General features: G+C 40.7%; 1 protein-coding gene across 4 annotated transcripts in view; it reads left to right on the top strand.

Moving 5' to 3' along the window:
- Positions 1 to 779: 779 nt before the first annotated feature.
- LOC117772218 (rab GTPase-activating protein 1) overlaps positions 780 to 20,444 on the top strand; it is a 62,112-nt gene continuing 42,447 nt past the window's right edge. Inside the window, exons 1-8 of one of the 4 annotated variants that reach the window (XM_034603190.1) lie at positions 784 to 903; positions 9,620 to 9,852; positions 11,887 to 11,916; positions 12,830 to 13,088; positions 13,456 to 13,669; positions 13,793 to 13,967; positions 17,740 to 17,900; positions 19,897 to 20,007. In XM_034603190.1, the coding sequence (XP_034459081.1) occupies positions 9,700 to 9,852; positions 11,887 to 11,916; positions 12,830 to 13,088; positions 13,456 to 13,669; positions 13,793 to 13,967; positions 17,740 to 17,900; positions 19,897 to 20,007 (1,103 nt within the window). In that variant the 5' untranslated portion in view covers positions 784 to 903; positions 9,620 to 9,699. Of the gene's footprint in view, positions 904 to 9,619; positions 9,853 to 11,886; positions 11,917 to 12,829; positions 13,089 to 13,372; positions 13,670 to 13,792; positions 13,968 to 17,739; positions 17,901 to 19,896; positions 20,008 to 20,444 lie in introns of those variants that run through there. The other 3 variants (XM_034603191.1, XM_034603192.1, XM_034603193.1) reach the window with 3 other exon arrangements.

The following is a 20,444-nucleotide window of genomic DNA, read 5'->3' on the forward strand; positions in this document are numbered from 1 at the left end:
TTACCTGGTCCAACTGTGAGGAAACAACAAGCCCCGACATGCTGGGCAGGAAGGACCAACAGGACTGAGACACAATGAGAAGAGTGGGTGTGTTTGCTATGACTGAAATCTGTGGTTCGGGGATTTAAAGGTGTAGAGAGTCAGCCCCCATCACTTTTCTGCTTTTAAATAAGTGGCCATCCACTAACCAGGGAATTATGTGGGTTTACATTAGATTAACGGGAGTTTGAACTTCAAAAGCAAAGTGTGTTCTGTGTTTTGGGTTAGAGGGGAACATTAAAAGAAAAAGAAGGGAAGGAAATAAAGCAAGAAGATGATTCAAATTATTGTGATTATGGTGCCACTATGTCAAAATAGTTAATAAAAATGCAGCATTTCTTCTGTATGTATTTTAAAATAAACATTAACAACAATATATTGAGAGTCGGACTTATCCTCCATGATACTGTCTTGACTCCGTGAATCCTTGACCTGAGTCATGTTTCTTCCCAAGTAGGTTTTTCCACATACAATTGTTAGCTAGTTAGGTAGTTAGTTAGTTAGTTAGTTAGTTAGTTCGTATCTATCTATCTATCTATCTATCTATCTATCTATCTATCTATCTTTCTTTCTTTCTTTCTATCCACTCATCTATCTATCTATCTATCTTTCTTTCTTTCTATCCACTCATCTATCTATCTTTCTTTCTTTCTATCCACTCATCCATCTATGTATCTATCTATCTCTCCATCTCTCCATCCCTCTCCACCACCTCCTCTTCTCTCTGACAGGCGCATGCGCAGTGCGGCTGTGAGCGGGTAGTGTTTACAGCTCTGCTGCTGGATGCAGTTGCTGCTGATGTTACTGGGAGACAACAATGTTGTGTCAGCCGCCGTTGGAGTAAACACACCAGTGGGTTTGAAGGTAAGCTGTCGTGCACGTCCGTGTGTGTCCGACCTCACAGTTAAACGCTGCTGTGTGTCCTGTTGTGAGGAAACGTGTGTGTGTGTTTGCTGGCTGCAGGGTAGCATGGCTAGCATTCGTTAGCTAGCCCCGCTACATCCAGTAATGGCCTCTCATCTGCGCCCTCCAGAGAGGGACAGTCGGCGGGTTCGTTCGCCACTTTCACCCCAACACGTCCACACAACACGTCCTGCTAATTGCTTTGCAGAGACGCGACACTTTGGCTAAACGGTCACTGTGTAGCTAAACGTCCCCCCCCCCTTCCACCCCCCGGACTGTGAATCGATGAGTAGCTGGGTAAGCTAACGCTGGGCAGGTTGGTGGAGCTAGCCGAGGCTGTCAGTGAACTGCACAGCTAGCTACATTAATCCCTCTCGAGCATCGTGGAGCCGACACTGTTCAAGTTCTTTGTGAAACTGTGAGGTTCGATGTGCACTCGGGCCCCGGGAGGCTGCACGAGCTGCTCTAACACGGAGCAGGTTCACTGGCATCCAGATTAAGGGCTGTCCAGAAATCCAATTAAAGTGGATGCTAATGTTATATGTAATTTATCTCTTATTACTGACTGGATGTGAATAACCAGCAGTTATTACAGTTATGGCGAATGTTTTCTCCATATTTCTTGCCCTGATGTATGTGTCACTGTGGTTGTTTGCTGGTATAAGTGACAGGTGGATGTGCTCTTGTTTTTGTTTTTCACTTAAAGTGTCGGTACAGGTCTGGAATTACTGATGATGTCACTGCAAGCTACTGTTATTCTTCATGGCACAGTGACTCATTCAGTAATAATTTTACAATACACTGATGATCACATCTGTCCCCCTGTGCAGTAAACACAGGATCATTTTAATATACATAATGAAGACAATCATAAACTTAGATTAAATTAAGCAACATATTTAGCTTGGAGTGTTATAATAAGACAGGATGAAAACAATTCATTGCGTTAGTACGTTAAATCTTTGTGTTAAAATGTGAAGCAGTTAAACTCCCCTACAGAGGTGTACTGGTGAAATAACTTGTGACTGAACCTTTATTAAGTCAAGTTTAAGAAAATACTCATAACAACACCTAAAATCTATGCTACAATACGAACTACCTGTATAATTATATATAGGTTAATTGTGTTTCGTTAACGCCATATCTTCTTGAAAACATAATGCCCATATACAGTTAGTCAATCATATATTTCAATGATATGTTACGATATGTGTGTGAGTGAGTGGTGCCAACAGACAAACTGGTATTATTACAAATACTACATTTGTAGAGTTACATTCTATATCTGTCTCATTTTGTGATAGTAAGACGTTTAGTTGCATCAGCAAACTCTCTCAAGGTTAATGCCCAGAACTGTTGTGACCATGAAGAATAGGATTGTTGAAATCTGCAGCTTTTCTTTCTTGTTCAGATTTTTGAGCTGTTCTCATTATAGACAACATATCTGGTAACTCTGAGCCAAATGTGCCAACTGTCACTCTTCTTGACTGAGCTCTTTGTTTCTGTTTGTTTCCTGAACCACAGGTATTGCAGTAAATCATTGTTGTAGGTCATACACAGTTACACATGCATGCGTGAACAAGAAACACAGCAGTCAGATTGGTCTGTATGTAAATATTTGCTGTTTTAACAAAAATGAATACAGGTTTTGCCAAGCGACCAAAATCTCATATCTCAATTTCATATCCAGAGAACAATACAAATCTTTACTTGTTACTCTTTAGTCTTGCTTTTTTCTCAATGTTGTAAATTGGAGCCATGTCTTTCCAGATGTGAGTTGCAGCAGCAGCTGTGATCTCCTCTTATCTTCGTGGTTCTTTGCCATATGTTGTGCTGCGGGCAAAAGCCTCTTGCAGGGTTTGAGCCTGAGGTATTTCTTTGAGCTCTGGAGTTTACTTTTGTGGCTCTCATCCGCAGTGTTTTGAGTCTGTAGTGGAGGCCGGTCTGCGGCATAGTTTGCAAAAAAATACGGATTCTTAGTCTTTTTATACCGAAACCAAACCGGGACCACGGCTGGTCGGACTCCTTCTGTTCAGAATTACACGGTTCTGTGACACATTCATGCTCCTCCATGTTTGTTTTTGTTGCTTTCAAGCAAATTCCCTGTCTGCAGCTGTGTTGTGTGGTGTGTCTGCATGATGAAAAATAAAGTCACAAAGAGTGATTTGCAGAATACGATAGAGCATAATATGAAACAATACATGTTCTTCTATTGTTAGATCATGTCACATCCCACAACACCCAGGGCTTCTTCAAATATATTTTCTTAGATGTATAAGACAGTATAAGTATGATATTTTTTACACATTTCCATTGATCGATTGTGCATATACTTTCTTACGCATTTGAATAGAGTTTTTAAAATTCAGTTCCTTTCAGCATCTCTCTGTCAGTCACTCTGCTTTGCTTTGAGCTTTCACATATTTTCTTAGTGTGTTTTCTTGTATTCCTGCTGCTACAGCTCGGTCTGAAACACATTTTAGACTGAGGCCTGAATGTTCTGAAATCCCAACAACGCCCCTCAGATGCACCTGTTATTTGCAGAGCTGGTGGAGACTGAATGGCGGCGGAGTTGGCATCAACTGTAGTGGATTAGTGTTTCCTTCATCCAGTTGCTGTAGCTGAAATGAAAACAGAGTATGTAGGGTCGAAAGCAAAGGAAATACACTTCATAGCTTAGAGTTACACAGGAGGTTAACAAATTTGGGAATCTGTAACATCTGCAGAACTTCTTCCTCACTTATTATTGACTCAATGTGAATTGCAGTAACGTTTTAAAACATCCACAAAGGAAATAGTTCAATAGTTGACATTATGCAGTGGCTGCATGAGTCGTCGTGGGTAGTACTAGAGAGATCTCTTTGCTGATCCATATTGTTGCCTGAACTTCTGAATGGATATGTCAATTTAACTATTGTGACCAATGTACTACTTGCTATCAACAATTGGTACAAACCTATTGCTTCTACCACCAATGATGACTTTTCCTAATACACTTACTACCCTATCATTGCTGATATTCAATCCTTCAAATATTTCACATTCTCAGTCTTCACCCCCAAGAGGACTATAACCTTAATTTGTATTATGAGTCGTATAACATAACAACTGTATAAATACCTAATGGAATGCAGATAAAGCTATTATTGTTGTTAGTTCATATTTTCCTTTTTTAAAGATGAACATCCTGTACATTAAAAACCACTATCCCCCGTTCTGAGGCCTAATTGATTGGATATAGAAAATTAAATCATTGATTACACCCTTCAATAATGTAAAATATCAGTATATTACAATTGTGATCCGTATTTTGAGAGTTATTTAATACATTTCCTGTCATATTTGTTACCCAGAATAGATATAAAATGCTTGTATAGTAAACTTACGCCTTCATCATATCTTATATAAGGGGCACCTGCTGCTTTCACTTCTATTGTCTAAAGGCCCAACACCCTTAGCAACTATTTGTTCTAAAGGATCACATATTCACTTACACGCAGGTGTCAGGTTTCCAGTATAAGCAGCATAGTTCTATTCTTCTTAACCCATTGCTATGTGAATCTTAATGAATTGCCACATTGCACATTGTGCAGCTCAGTATCTCACAGAAGAGGGTTTTTCTAGCCACTGCTTCATGTCCGAAGTTAAAGGCAGGCCTGCACTGTGTCCTCAGGTCATGTGAGATTGTTTTGTTGTTGAGTGCAGGCACATGCAAAGGTTTTCATTCCTTGATAGTCAAATGAGAGCCTGTGCTCAGCTGTCAGCCTCAGCTGAAATGATAATTAGCGGCTGTGTGTGTGTTTATATGTGTTTCCTTGATTTTTACATAATGACTTGATCATTTGGAGCTGCTCTTTCATTTCTTTTCTTTCTCTTTCCCTCTGTACTGCACCTTGTGACTGACCATGTGATAATTCAGCTTTTCTGTCATCCTTTCCGTCCCATCCTTTCTCTGTGGTGTCTCTGCCTGGCTGAAATCATTGCTGTGAGGCGCGTCGAAAGGGACTGTGTTGCAAGCCTGAATGCTCTTTAGCTGTGTCTGGCAGTGTCTTCCTCTCCCTTGTGAGGTGCACGCAGCGCCCAGCTGGCAGCTCAGAACAGGCCATTCAGCTGGAGAGTGGTAGGGAGTAAAAAAAATAGAAAGGCGTAGGATTCCAGCGTGCACGGTTTTACACATGGATTGGTATAAGATATTCTGTGCCTCTGTTTTTAACCGTGACAAACAGCTCAAAGAGGCCACAGTTGTCTGTGATTTGCTCCAGAAAGAAAAGAATACTCTGCATGATCCATTGCAGGTCAGACTCGGACGACATCAACCTGACTGCCTCTATCACTTTGTGTGTTAACAGTTTTTAAAACTCTAACTCACCGCAGCTTGGATTGTTTATAGCCATCCGTCTGTTTGTGGGCAGATTTTTATCACCATGATAGTGTCATAATTGGGCCAGCTGCAGTCACAAAACTCAGTTATGTAATTGATAAAAATAAATGCAGAGTGCGAAGAAGGGTGTGGTGTGACCTATAAGATTATTAACATCTTAAAGTCCCACTGAGTACTCATATATCAAAGTACTTGTGTAGTTAAGGTTGTGTTGTTGGATGGAAACGGATACAAGAGGTGTAACATTTTTAGTGAGCCTGAAAATATCATCAAGCTAAATCTGATTTTAGAAGAATCAGTAGCACGATATGAAATGGATCCTGTGTGTTCTGAGATGGCACTGGGGCTAAATTAATCTAGATACTTTTGACATCAATATGCTTAAGTGCAATAATCAGATTGCATAAGCTGCAACTTTTTGGTATGTGCCATGTAACACACCATTATACCACTCTACACACTCTACACCGACGACTGCCCGAGCCCCTCACCCGTCACCACATACTTCAAATACTCTGATGACACTGCCATTCTGGGATTACTCAATGACAATAACTCTGTTACAGACTATCACAATTCCATTGCTCACTTCACACAGTGGTACACTAACAACTTCTTACAGCTGAACATTGACAAGACAAAGGAATTGGTTGACCTTTTCAAATACCTCGGACTCAATATTGACGATAAACTCCGCTTTGATCAACACATCACTGCCATACACAAACGATCACATCAAAGTCTCCATATCCTCCGTAAACTCAGAGCACTGTCCTTAGCCCCCCACCTCCTGTTGCTACTCTAGTAAAGCATAGTCCAGCCCATCCCGCTGTACTGTTCCACCACTTTCTACAACATGCTCTCTCTATGTCACCAACAAAAACAAACTCACCGGCATCACACTGAAATCATCGGCCTTCCCACATCCAAAGTCACAGACCTGTGCGACAGAGCCATCACACGCACGGCACTCACCATAGCAGACGACACCGACCAACCCCTTAATTATATCTTCACATTAGTGCCATCCGGACGTAGGTACAGAACACTTAAATGGAGAAGGGCCTGATTCAGTAGGAGCTGCGTACCCTCTGCCATTGCAGCACTAAACAAATTGCCCCAATGAATGTGACTTGTTTTTATGTTTCATGTGATGTTTGGTGGGTTGTCTCTGCTGAAATGTGTCATTTTGTGTTGACTGTACTGCAGTGACTTTGAAAACAAATTTCCCTCAGGCGGCAATTAGGTCTTGAATCTGAAATGCTGCAGAGATGCCCACATACTGCAGTTTTAGTATCTGTTAAAAATAGTTCAAATATACATTTTCTTCTATCATTGCTCAGCCCTATGTTGCACTAAAAGTGTTGATAACCAACAGTGTATCTTGGCAGGAGCAGGCAGAGAGGTTAGTGAGGCAAAGGAGGGAAGCAGGGTGACAAGGCAGCCATTATGAGCCTGTTAGAGTTGCCAGCCAGTCAGAGACAGAGTGGTAGGTTTGTGTGTGTGTGTGCACGTGTGTGGCTGTGGGTGAGTGCTGACTTGTGCTAGGGGGATGGACCTGAGTCAGGTTGATGAAGGCTAATTATTGTGATTGGCCAGCGAACGTGCACACTACTTTCCGGCTCCGATACAGGTACACAGAGGGGGCCGGTGCTTTGGCGAGGTCTTCCTGCCTGTCTGCTGAGGACAGTAAAAACTTTGTGGCCGTTTTGATGATCCTCCTGATTTGGCGGGATCTCTCCTGGTACTTCCGATGGCCAGAGACAGAGAAAATGACCGCGGGACAAAGCTCTCAAAGTTCTTTATTGTTGTCAAAGTTTTGAGGACTTAGTTGCATCAAATTAGACTATTCATATCTTTTATCTAAGTATGTAACAAAGATTTGGATGTCTGGGGATTCTACTTCAGAGCTTTAAGAATGTAAAGGACTGAACAAAGTCTCCAATATTGTAGCTTTAATTATTTTGTTGATTAGTTTGTTTTCATGAAAGCACTATTTTGCTAATGCTTCCCCCACTGCTAATGCTTTCATAGATGTGTTCTTAGAGTGTTTATTACACTTTGGGAATCAGCCTTATCAGCAGCAGCCACTGTGGCAAAACAAACAAAGACCAGAATATGTGAAAACAGAAAATTCCATCAACACGGAAAAAAACGACCTTGTCCAATCACTCAGATTACAAGTTTTCTAAAAATAAAAGCTGCAGCCTTTAAGCCAAAAGTAGAGTAAACCTCTTCAAAGTGTCCTGAAGATTAAAAGTATGGGAATCTAACTGAGGACTGTCAGATGCTATAAAATTGCTGATTTATATGATTTAAGAAAGTTCCTATAAGATCCAAGCAGATAATAGAGTTTGTCCCACATTTCTGCAATATTGATATTTGGTCTCACAACTTTCTTTTGGGGTGACATGTATGTAAATGAGTGTTGAGATTTTCTCATGATATTAGGAAGTGTAGAGGAGGTAAACATGGTGTGACGGGCTGGTGTGAGCTCTGTGTATCGTCCAAGTTCCTCTTAAGAAGTAAGGAAAACATAAGTGCTACCTGTCATACATGAGGCCCAGCTGCAGCCTTCACTTCAATGAAATAAACACAAAAGTGATTGTTGCCCATACCTCATAGTCAGTCACGCTACATGTCATGATACAGGACGACAGTCACCACAACAATGAGTGAACTACCTGTCAGGTCATATGGCTTCATGATTACTCCCCCTGGCTTGTTGATAATAAGTCAGTGTTGTCATGGGAAGAAGCAGCAACTGCACAACAGCAATAGATCTTTCTTTCTAAGTCTTTTAGGAGATGTTTTCAGACTTGAACTCTGGAAAATGTACGTGAAGTTGGGCACGTACAATTTCCACAGTTTGCCTTTAAGACAGGAGATTGTTTTGGTCAGACGTATTCACAGTAAGTTCCAGAAAATGTCCTGAGCATCTGACTCTGCTCAAAGTGACCTACTTCTTAATAGAACTTACACTGAGTGAAATTAACTGAGTGGAGGGATGTTAAAGTCTAGATTTTAATTTCTCCACACAGAGATTCTGATCATTCTGATGCTTTGCTATGTTTCGTGGACACGATAAATCCTTGTACCCTGTAACTATGCTTTTCAACTGCAGTTTAAGTGAAGTACAACACCCAGGACTTTAGGGTGAATAACAGTCACACATTTCTTTAGTTTGTTTTGAAAATATAAAAAGAGCAACTCTAAGCTGGCAGCTTATCGTAGCCTAATATAAACTTTAATAACTAAAAGCTTCTAGTCACAAAGACATGGCTACTCATTTTAGGGTTATCATAAGTGGGTTAAATTATTAACTGCTTTGGCCTTTCCAATTTGTTCCAATACCAATACCAATGTATTCTTCCTATTACTTCTCCATTGTGTGACCTGATTTGAATAGAGAGGGTGGGTCTTTGACAAGAGAACACAGTCCAAGAAACACCAACTGAAACCTTTTAGAAAAACCTGAGGAGGGAAAGGGCAGAGGAGAAAAGAGGAAAGCGATAAGGTCTGAGATACACCGAAGATTGGAGGGAGGAGGGATAAAGGAGAGTGAAAGGAAAAGGAATGGGAGAGAGTGAAAGGGAGGAGTTGAGATATAAATAGCTTGTTATAGTCTCTGTTTAAACCTCTGCCAGAACCGTCTGTTGTCTTTCTTCCCGTGTTACATACAGGGGCACCTCCCCCTTTTCAGTTGTTACCTTGTTCCATAACTGTAAAGATGGAGATTTTCCTCATTTCTGATGGTTCATATGGTTATACACTGTAATATTTCACGATCTGAGGAGTGCATGGAATGCCATTAGCACATTGTGTGTTAAGGTAACAGATCTATGGTTTACATGTCTTATGGGGTGGTTGAATCTTGGCAACAGGCATCACTGACATGTGATAGACAGGATGGTTGTACAAAGCTGCCTTGTTCATTTAATTCCTCACTTCCATATACATGTGTCACCTATACCACCTTTCTGCTCCAGACACCCACAACTCCTTGTTTCTTCATTGCAACCTCCTCTCTAATCTAACACTTTTACATGAACTATAGTTTTTCGCTTGACATCTTTATCGTTCCTCTCTGGGTTTTGTAACGTTGCCGCAGAGTTTCTTTAAGGTTTTAGAAATACCTCTAAAAGTGAAGAATGAATGGTTTCACTGTTTTTAGAGGGTTAATGTCCAACAGCTAAGTTTCCACTTGCCTTAAAAGATGCTTTTCATGGATTTCATCACATCATGACTGTTTTCTGCTTTTTTTCCTTTTCTTTATTATTTTTTTTCTTTTTCCAGGTGATTTTGCTCATCTCCCACCACTTCCTCCTCCCGTCCTCCATTCATGAGCAGCGTGGCTGAGTTTAACAGCGGCAGCCATGGATGACAAAGTCTCGGTGGGGAAGATTAGCGTCTCCTCGGACTCAGTGTCCACTCTCAACAGTGAGGACTTTGTCCTTGTGTCCCGCCTGGGGGACGAGACACCCTCCTCCACTAATAATGGTAGTGATGACGAAAAGACAGGACTGAAGGTAAGGATGGTTGGGTGTAGGTATGGACAGACGTACAAGGAAGAGAAAGGTGACTTCACAGCTGTACTTGTCTAGTTAGAGTAAGTGATAAGTACAGTCCTTTTGACATTTGCTTCGTTCCATATCAGGAGGATGCTAAATACTTATAAATGTCACAATCTGCTCTTGATATTAGAGAAATGACAGGAATTGTAAAGTTATATAATTTTTTTAAATATCCAGTCGGGAAAAAAAAGAGATTTGGCAGAATTTCATCTTAACTTGAGCCAGACAGATATCTTGCTTGGCCAAAAAGCTGATTTAAACCTTTAATAAATTCATGAGTATCAGTATTTATTTTTGCTAAGGGTGTTCCGGTCAGGATGTTTGGGGCCCATTGCCGATCACCTATCGTTTGAAGTAGGATCGGCCGATACCGATCCCGTAGTCTATGACCCGATCAATCGGGGCACCCTTAATATTTGCTGATATAGGCCGACTTTTCTTGTGCTTATGTAAAACATTTTTTATATCTATGAAGTTCAATATATTTGGCTTTATTTGTGTTGTGTTAATGTTTTAAACTGAAAAATATGAAGCCTCAATTCCACGTCCTTGTCATGAGATAACAACATCTTTGGAATCATTCCCAAATCTTTATACTGGAAGACAAATTGAAAAAAGAAAATTCACCTTAATCTCATTTTCAACATTAACACCCAAAACTCCATATTGCCTCGGTTTAATTTTGACCTCTGTTAGTGTAACATGTTTAAATTTTGCATGTTAGGGGTCAGAGGTAAAACAGATTACTTTGTCAACGGTAGTTCATCCCTCACCTGTCTAAAGATCTCTTCCATCTTTTTTAACCATGCAGTCTCACACTCTAACCATAAGGCTAACCATTTCTTCTTTTGCCTTTTCAACATCCTCACTCTTCCCTCGTCTCATAGTTGATTTGTGTGTTTTATCCATATTTGCTACTTGCTGCAGGGAAGTTGTCAAATATGTGCACCTCCTTAAAAAATGATAGCATTTTCATCGGCTTTGTTTGTTGTGCAGAACTTGTTCTTGTCGCTTAAACCTGTTTGAGGTTTTTCACTCATTGGCAATTATTATTTGTTTAGTCAGGGTTTTCCTGGCTGAAAATTAGGCAGGAGTGGTACTGAGCCGGCAGCTCCTCTCTGTGTCTCCGCCGCCGGAAAAAGAAAAGGGATTGTCTTCAAATCGTCACACAAGTCAAACAACAGAAGAATCACGTCATGAATTTATTTAGTCTCAGCTGATATTTAACCAATTTTTCATTTGTTTTAATGCGACTGATCTTTAGGAAAACATCTCCCAATCAGCTGCACTTGTTAGTATACAGCATGTGCTATCACGCCGCAGATGCCCTCTGTGCGTCAGTTCAGTGCTGCACTCAGCAGATATTAGTTTACCAACAGCGTGGCATGCAGCTGCAAGTGCTTTGAACTCACTGTCAGGGAAAAGAATGGTGTTTTGTGACCAGGGTGTGCCTGTCTGCAAAGAGAAAGACGACTCTGAAGCAAATGTAGATACGAGCCACCATCCTGCGAGCGTCCCTCATGGATTCAGGTTACCTCCCCTCCTCTCCTCTCCTCTGCAGATACATCTTGTACATGAGTGTACTAGTTATCACCTTTCCTTTTATTGAATTTATTAATCGCTGGCTCACATCTTCACACTCTGTCCATTAGTTTATATGATTACTTCGCCTCAGTTTCATGAATTTGAAAGGAATCTTGGCTTGGTGTTGGAAAGGGACCAAAAGCTGGAGTTTTCATATTACATGATCTTAATGAACTGCAGTTATTTTGATGCACAGTTAAGGTCAGTGTCGTGCTGCCTGTTGTCTCAGCGAAGAAACGCTCTCTTCGACACACATTCACTGTTGTGAAATCACTACATTCACTGACACTCAAGTCATCCAGATATCATGTTTTTGGTTTTCGCCCAACACACTCTTGTGCACATCTCCCCTCCCATCCAGTCAGAGAAGAGTCAGTGTGTCTAAACTTGTTGTTTGTTATGCAGGTGATTTCTGAGGAAGGGGTCAGCTTTAAGGTCAGTCTCTTATCTCGCTATCTTCCCTCTCCACCTCTTCTCTCTGTATCTCTTGCTTGTTTTGTATCTTTATTCCTCTCTTTTTTGATGTCATTCCGTGGTGATTTCTGTCTGTGATTATTTGTGCTTTCCGTATATTTGACAGCTGTTCAGTGATGGCACTAGCCAGTTTATTCAACAGTTTAGTTTTGAGGATGGTAGTGGTAGACGCTCCTACATGTAGGAGTGCAGATTAGCATCACACCCACCAAGGCTTTTAGCAGTACCTGTAAATCCCAAGCCCTAGTATAGCTGCAGAGAGACTCAGTTAGATTTGTGAAAAAAAATTAGAGTCCCTACTCTTAGTAGCCTCCTCATCCCCTTTTTGCTCTGTACAGTAGCGCCCTCTGCAGTTTAAGTCTGCTCTTCACTGGTAGGATGCAGCCACAGCCGTCAGGAAAACTGAGCGTTCCCTTCTTTTGTGGTGCTTCATAGTTTGTCCAGCCTTTGACCTGCTTTTTTTCCCACTATTTGGTAGAATAAGCTGATTTACACATTTACCCACTAATCACTAATATGATTTAAATTTTTTTATCAAGATATATCTCTGACTGCCAACATAAAACAAGGCTTCTTTCCTCCTTCAACCTTCACCACCCTCACTTGAAATGAATCACAAGATCACTGTTGAAGGCAGAGGCACTGCACAGTCAATGGTTGAAGTGGGCCTCGGGTTTATCTGAAAGCTGATTTGTTGTGGTGATTTCAATGATGATTTTGTGGATTAGCATGTGTTCTTGTGTTTAATAATATGTGTTTGGGTTTAAATGTGTTGTTCTCTGTGCCCTCGTTTGTCCCCGCTCCTTGGTGTGGTTGTGTGCACGTGTGTTTCTATGTGTATGTGTGTTTCTGCACCTCTGTGTGTGTCGATCAGATTGTGGGGAATGGAAGTGAACAGCAGCTCCAGAGGGAGTTAGAGGATGTCCTAATGGACCCATCGGTAGCTGACGCTGGGCACGGACCGGGAACAGGAATGGACAGCTTGGGTGTAGGGGGCCGTAGCCCTCTCCCCACGACAGCGTCACCAGTAGCGCCAGGCTCTGACCCTCTGAGTTCATCCCCGCCCAAGTTGGAGATAGTGCTGCCTGTTCAGACGGCACAGGAGAGTGAGCTGAATGAGAGATCGTATCGCGGTGAGCCATCCTACTTTTCATTTTTCTATTTTAATTTTTCCTGTCTTTCAGAGTTTACACAATGGCTCTTTTAGAGTAGTATCATAGAAGCACTCGGGTTTTTCAATTATATAAATATTCACATAACTCTCATTGCTTTTTTTAATCTATATATCAGAGGACTGTTGCTTTTTCTTCTCATTATCTTTGTCCATAGTATTCATTTGTTGCATGAATATCTCTAATTGATTTAACTTTTGTCCTTCTCACCTCTCCTCTTAAATTCCATTCCATTATGTTCCCAGTGAACATAATTGAGATGAGGACATATTTGTTTTGTCATTAATTTCCTTTCTTTTCTTTGCATCTTTCCATTGCCACTTTGCAGGAGACGAATCATCATCCGATGGCAGTCCCGGCAGTCCCATTCCAGATGAGGACAGCGTTGTGTTCAGCCAGCTGACATATCTGGGGTGTGCATCGGTCAACGCCCCCCGCAGTGAGGTGGAGGCCCTTCGTATGATGAGTATCCTCAGAGGGCAGTGCCAGGTCCCCCTGGATGTCACCCTATCTGTGCCAGGCGTGTCTGAAGGCACTGTCAGGTAAGAACATGTTAAAATAACAGTTCCAGCTGATGGACCAAAATCCTCACAGTGTACATATAACAAGAATAGCTTCAGCTGTAGTTGTGACTATTATGAACATATTTATTGATATTTTAACAGGTTGCTGGACCCCAACAACAGTACGGAGATTGCCAACTACCCTATCTACAAGATTCTGTTCTGTGTGCGCGGCCATGATGGTACTCCAGAGAGTGACTGCTTCGCCTTCACCGAGAGCCACTACAATGCTGAGATCTTCAGGATCCATGTGTTCCGCTGTCAAATTCAAGAGGCGGTGAGGATCATCCATTGATTAATGTGTAACTACGTTTAACACAGACTCACACATGGAAAAAACAGGTGCCAGTAATGTTGCTGCTGTTCTGATAGAGAACCAGAGGGGGAGCAAAAGCTCCTCTGCTGCACTCGTATCCACTCACGTACTTAAACATGTGTTTCACACTCATATGACCAGCAGTATTCTGGTTGACCTTGCCTGCTGTGGCTGATCTCCCCTGTAGTCTGTCCCTCAGGCTTCAGTGTCGGTGCAGGAGGTTTCTCAGTGGTCCCCAAGTGATTATGTCATACAATGCAGGTTATGCTGAGATGCACATGTACACCACACACAACCCCCCAAGCTGACTTATAGGAGAGTCATTGCTTATATACAGTCTGTTCACCAGACGTGTAAAAGAAAAGAAAAGGGAATCCACTCATGAATCTGGGTTAAAGCTTCGATGTTCAGTGACCTGATTTCTCCTTCATGGAAGCACTCAGTGCCACCAAGCACCTTCAGACAGACGCTGCTTTATCAGTCCCTTTCGTGCAAAAATCCACTTTCCCAGACCTTCACCAGTGACACTCGTGCTCACACTAAAACACGAATGCATATTCACACACACACACATCCCCTGCTTTTTATCTACAAATCAGACATCTCTGTCTGCAGCTCTTGCTTCCTTCTCATCTTCCTCTCTCCTTCTTCCTCCCTCCAGTCCTCCAGCAACAAAACAGCTTACACTATCTCTACTTTTTTTTTTAAATCTCTCACTTGCACTGTTAAAAAGGAGTGAGTCAGCCCATTGGTTGTCTTCTCCTTTACGACCCCCCATTATTCCAAAATTAAAAAAAATTGGTAAGCTAAATAATTAGAGGAAACTTATCTTATTATTGTATGTTATTTTGAGATTTGAATAGAAATGTTCACAAGCAAACCACCTCCCCAGTCCTGCTCCCCCTCTGTAGAGCCAGACCTCCTAGTTGGGCCTCAAGGCCACTTTCTAAACAATTCCAAGTCTCCTGGTGTTGATAGTAACGCCGAGCCCTGCTGAGTCTCATACCCAACCCCTCCCCTTTTTCTCTCCTGTCCAGAGATCCACATCTAGTGCTGTGTGATTGAATTATTACATGTTTAATATATTTGTCTCACTAAAGTGATTTGGGCTCCTCACACAAATGTAATCACATGTTTGGAGAGATAAACAAAAAACGTGGGCTCTGACAAATTGGTGCAGATCGTTGCTCGTGACATCAGTTAAAAAATGTCTCAAAGATGAAAATAACGCTGCAGAGGAAAATATAATAATCGTTCATTAATAGTTATCGAGGTAAAAAAGTCATCTCGCCTCGCCCCAAACCAAAGAGTGGTGTTAAAGGCTGATCATTTATCCTCTGTGTAGGGGCATGAACTTTCCAACACACGCATTAAGTTTCCCTCAGCAGTACAGCTGTTCATATCCTGCTCCTCTCCATCGCACACAATGAATAAAACGGGCCATTTGTAGGCATTCTAAATTTTTCATCTTTGGCTGGAGCATTAATTGTAATAGTCAGAACAATAATACCTTTGTTTAAGATGTCACAATTTCTTCAATACAGGGGGTGACCCCCATCTAACTCTGCTCATCCCCCATCGCTTACATCCAATCCCCGTTGTTTCTGAATAAATAAACCCCCTGCAATCCCCTGACAACCTTCTGCTGTAACAAGAACATAACAAAGGCTTTGTGCAGGAAAGGTTGGAGGCTGCTTTATAAAAGAGCGTTGTTATTTATTGATAACAGCAGTTTACCCCGCACCATCTCGTAGTCACTAACCCCCGGGCTCAACTGTTAACCACAATGAGAGGTGATCCAAAACCACTGTGCTATGAGCCTCTATATGAGGGAGAGCTCTGTTTATTATCTCACACACGCTTTTGTAATAATCAAACACAAAATATAACATTTGCTTGGCAAAGCTTTCAATTCTCAAGTCTTGTGTGTGGAAACTTGTGTTTAATGAATGTAAATATATCTTTACCACTCAGTTTTCCACACTTGGCCATCTGTAGCTGCCCCCCCACCAACTCTGCTCCTCTTTGAGGGGGGGTTAGCAGAACCCTACAGTCTCTGGTAGTAGTTAGTTGAGAATATGTTGATAGTAACAGTACCTTCATGCTCAGATTCACAGACAAATATCAATCATTATCCTGATCAAAACTCAAGATGGTTAATAGTTTGGAGGGTCCACAGGCAGTAGAGTAGTGGGTCATTAGGTAACTTTTCTTGCTGGGGCTTGATTGAGTTTTTAATCGATGCTAATGACTCACTGAATGCTTTGCCAGTTGCCGATAATTTTGGTTACGAAACTCAACTTTCGAGTCATTTCAGCTGCATGTGCTGCTAAACCTTGTGCCAAAGCACAAAACCATCACGATGATTAAATGTCCTTGTCTGAGAATAACGAATAATAATTAACCCATGGGCTATTTGGAGTATTCTTTGTTGCAAATGCAACAACAACAGTAATAGGTCAACCCTAATAAATTGTATATTTGTGTTATCAGACATCCCTTTGATACACTAAATCAACTGAAAAATTGGGTAGGACTGTCTGACATTCCACAATATCTATTTGTAAACTGCTTAAAGGACTGGAAAGACTTTGTTTAAGTTATTACACATCTCAGCAGACAAAAATGTTATGGCTCCAAGGCTCTACCTTGGGGGATATTTTGTTTAACCTCTACATGCTCCCACTAGCTCGATGGAAAACAACAAAATATGCCACCACAATTCCGCAGATGACACACATGTTTGCATGACTTGATCACAAAGGGGACTATAATCACATTCAAGCTCTGTACAAGTGCAATGAACAAGTTAACATCTTCTTTTACTTAAGTAATTGGCTTTGGAGACAAGAAAGAATGACTAAAAGTCAGAACTAGGCTGTAATCGGTGAAGTTAACAACCAGTCCCGATCACAGTTCTTGTGGAATTTTAACAGTCACATAAAGACAATTACAAACAACAACATATCGGGGATTAAAGAACTTATGTGTCAGCAGGATTTGAAAAGTCTTGACCATGCGTTTATCTTTAGTTGACTGGACTGCTGTAATTGTGTGTTTACAGGTCTTTGTTAAAATAACAAAAAAACAGCTGATTCAGAACTGCAGCTGCTCGAGTCCTCACTAAGAAAGAGGATCACATCCCTCCAGTTTTCAGATGTTTACACTGGTTTCCTGTCTGTCAAAGCACCGACTTCAAAGTACTGCTATTGGTTTATAAAGCACCGAATGGTTTCAGGCCAAAATACATTTCTGATCTGCTGCTACCTTATGAAACATCCAGACCCCTCAGGTTGTCTGGTGCAGGTCTGCTTTCTGTCCCCAGAGTCTAAACATGAAATGGTAGCGTTGAGTTTTTATGCTCCACATATCTGGAACAAACTGCCAGAGAACTGCAGGTCTGCTGCAGCTCTTAGTTCTTTTAAATCAAGGCCGACTTGTTTTTGACATGTTTGCCACGGCTTTTCATCGAAGGGAATGATTACTAATACTTTCAATGCACTGTAAATTGTACTGTTGTGTTTCTAATTTGACCTTTTTTGATTTCTATCTGAATGTTTTTTTATTGGTCATATGTTGCTTTACCATTTTTTCCCCCCATCTTTTAAACACTCTTTGAATTACCTTGTTTTTAATATGTGCAACATAAATGAACTTGCCTTGTTTTGCCTCCCCAGTATAGTGGCTTAACAATAAACTATTATTGTTTGTGTTTACTTCTCTCTCTCTGCAGGTCAGTAGGATATTGTACAGCTTTGCCACAGCGTTTCGGCGGTCAGCGAAGAAGGCTATTCTGTCATCTCAGCAGGCTGCTCCTCTCACCCCTGACAGTGACTTGTTTACCTTCACCGTCAGCCTGGAGATCAGGGAGGACGATGGCAAGGGTACCTTCAGGTGGGACAAATATTTACACATCAACATTTTTTTTGCAGAGCATGGCAACATCATTAATGATGCCTCAACAGCTGCTTTGGATAAACACAGACGTCTCAAATCAAGTAGATAATCGATTTTTGAGGACTTATTGTCTTTGGCGAATGCGGAATGACCAAATCATGATACATACATTCGACATGTCCACTCGACTTCCACTGCTTCATATCTTGTAGCCAGAGATAATATCTTTTGTCAACTCAAAACATTGTGCAGTCTTTTTTTCTACCTATTTATAACAAATTTATAAAACATAAGAGACCACAGACATAATGACAGATTTAAACCATTCTAACATTTTAATCGTAAGAATGCCCAAAAGAAATGACTGGAGATTTCTAGCATGTCCACAAAATCTTGTGTGATCCAATTTTATTAAAACAAACTAGTTGTACTCTCTGTGTGTTGTATTGTAAAATGAACAAAAACAGAATCACCAAGACAGAATCAGCATGGCTCATACCTTTGGAGAGTGAGCCGCAGTTTCGTTCAAAATTAAAGTTTATTGTTCGTTTGCAACATCCTGCCGCCTTAATGTTTAACGAGTTCTTAAGAAAATTTCTTCCTAATGACCAGAGTTTCCCACCAAGTGACCTGTGTCATGCACATCAACACAGTAGAATGCTGCTCCACTTTTAGTGTTGTTCCAAGTAAACAGACTTTTGGGTGACCCAGTTGCTAAAGTCACAAGCCTTCCTGAGGTTAATAGCATGTGGAATAGATGTTGCCCATGAGGTATGAATCATTTAATCATCATCGAAAGAACATGCCAGAAAAAGAAATTATTAAACATGATAAAAATGTACTTATTTAATAATACAATTAAACGATTAAAACCTGCAAAATTATTAAAATATCACAATAGAGAATCACACTAGTTTATGTTTTGAGCACTTATTATCATCTCACACATGCGCACCTTTTCACACAGGATAAGAGATCATGAGAAAGTTCCTGTGTTTACTCCAGTTCAACCAATCTGTCCTGACCTGTTTTGTTTTGTTTTTCACATTAATTTCCGCATGTTCACAAACAGCCTTGGATACTTGGCTTATCAAGAAAAACAAAACAACATTTTACCAAATGCTTGTGTGTGTTTTTAGCCACAAACATTTCCTCCTCATTAGCTCCTGGTTGATTATTTTTAGTTTGCTAATTTCCAAGCAAACAACTTTAACATGCAGGTACATATGTGCTGTTTTTATGTCCAAGTAATGTTTCCTTGTACAAATAACATGAATTAAATGAAATAGAATTTGATTCGCTGTAAACAAGCCTGTTTATCTGTAGTCAACCCACATGTGAGCTCTGGCAGCACGGTATGTTTTTTAATCTTAAATCAGTGGATTCATCGGAAACTCAAGATTCTCTTTATGTGAGAATTTCTTTAATATTTCCTCAGAAAATGTGCGTCAGCGTCAGTTTGGAGGCCGTTGATTACTGTTCCTGTTTCAAATGTCTCTGCTTTCAGAGCAGGATAAGAATCAGCAACAGAAAATGACTTTTAATCACACTTCTATTAACTATTCTATGATCTGTGCAAAACATGAGCCATGGTCTTCATTTTTGTTAACTGATTGCCAGATTAGTGATAAGTTCCACTGATGTAGTTGTCCAACAGAAGAAAAACTATTTGCTTCAATTGTTTGTATAAGTTAGAAAGCCCTTGTATTTTAAAATAGAAACCCCTTTTATTTTTTTCCCTTTCGCAATATCAGTGTAGAACAAATGACCTGTCTTCTCAGCCTGTGGTCAAATATTACGTTAGAATGTAATGTCATTTGGTTATTTTCCAATTTAAGGTTTCAGTTTCAATTGTAAGTAAATCAGCTTTACTGTGTCACCGGTAAACTTTTATCTTTCACCCAATTTAACGATGACTTTGTTACTTTTGTCTCTGTTTTTCACTGAAGATCCTTTATCTAATAATCAGTGTTTCTTGTTTTTTCATGTACAGCGCTGTAGCAAAGGACAAGGACAAGCAGAGCTTCAAGCTGCGCGCAGGGATGGACAAGAAAATAGTGATTTATGTCCAGCAGACTTCCAATAAGGAGCTTGCCATTGAGAGGTAAAATTAAGGACATACACTCACACACACGTAAAACAGATTACTGTACAGTGTGATTGGCTCGCTGAATGTTGTTGTTTGTTGTCAGTGGTGACACTACTCTCAAAATACAGTAAAAATGTCCATGAAAACACTGTGAAGCCCTATTGTTCAATGCTCTTTTTATTTATTTAAATGAGAGATCCTTTTGGTATTTAGACAACACTATTTACAGCAGATTTTACAACCTAGAGCATCTAAGACAACAAACTCAGCAGCATATCTCTCAATGTGATTAAAAACATGCACAAGCAGAGAATGATGGAGGATATAAAATTCAATTCTCCGTCACACTTGAGTTGTCGTGTAGAAGGAAAATATCTGGCCTGCATCTGTCAGACTGACCAGACATTAACAAGAAGGGAATCACTTAGCTCTTATTGATAAACACACACCAG

Source organism: Hippoglossus hippoglossus, chromosome 12, assembly GCF_009819705.1.
Source record: "Hippoglossus hippoglossus isolate fHipHip1 chromosome 12, fHipHip1.pri, whole genome shotgun sequence".
Classification (NCBI taxonomy): domain Eukaryota; kingdom Metazoa; phylum Chordata; class Actinopteri; order Pleuronectiformes; family Pleuronectidae; genus Hippoglossus; species Hippoglossus hippoglossus.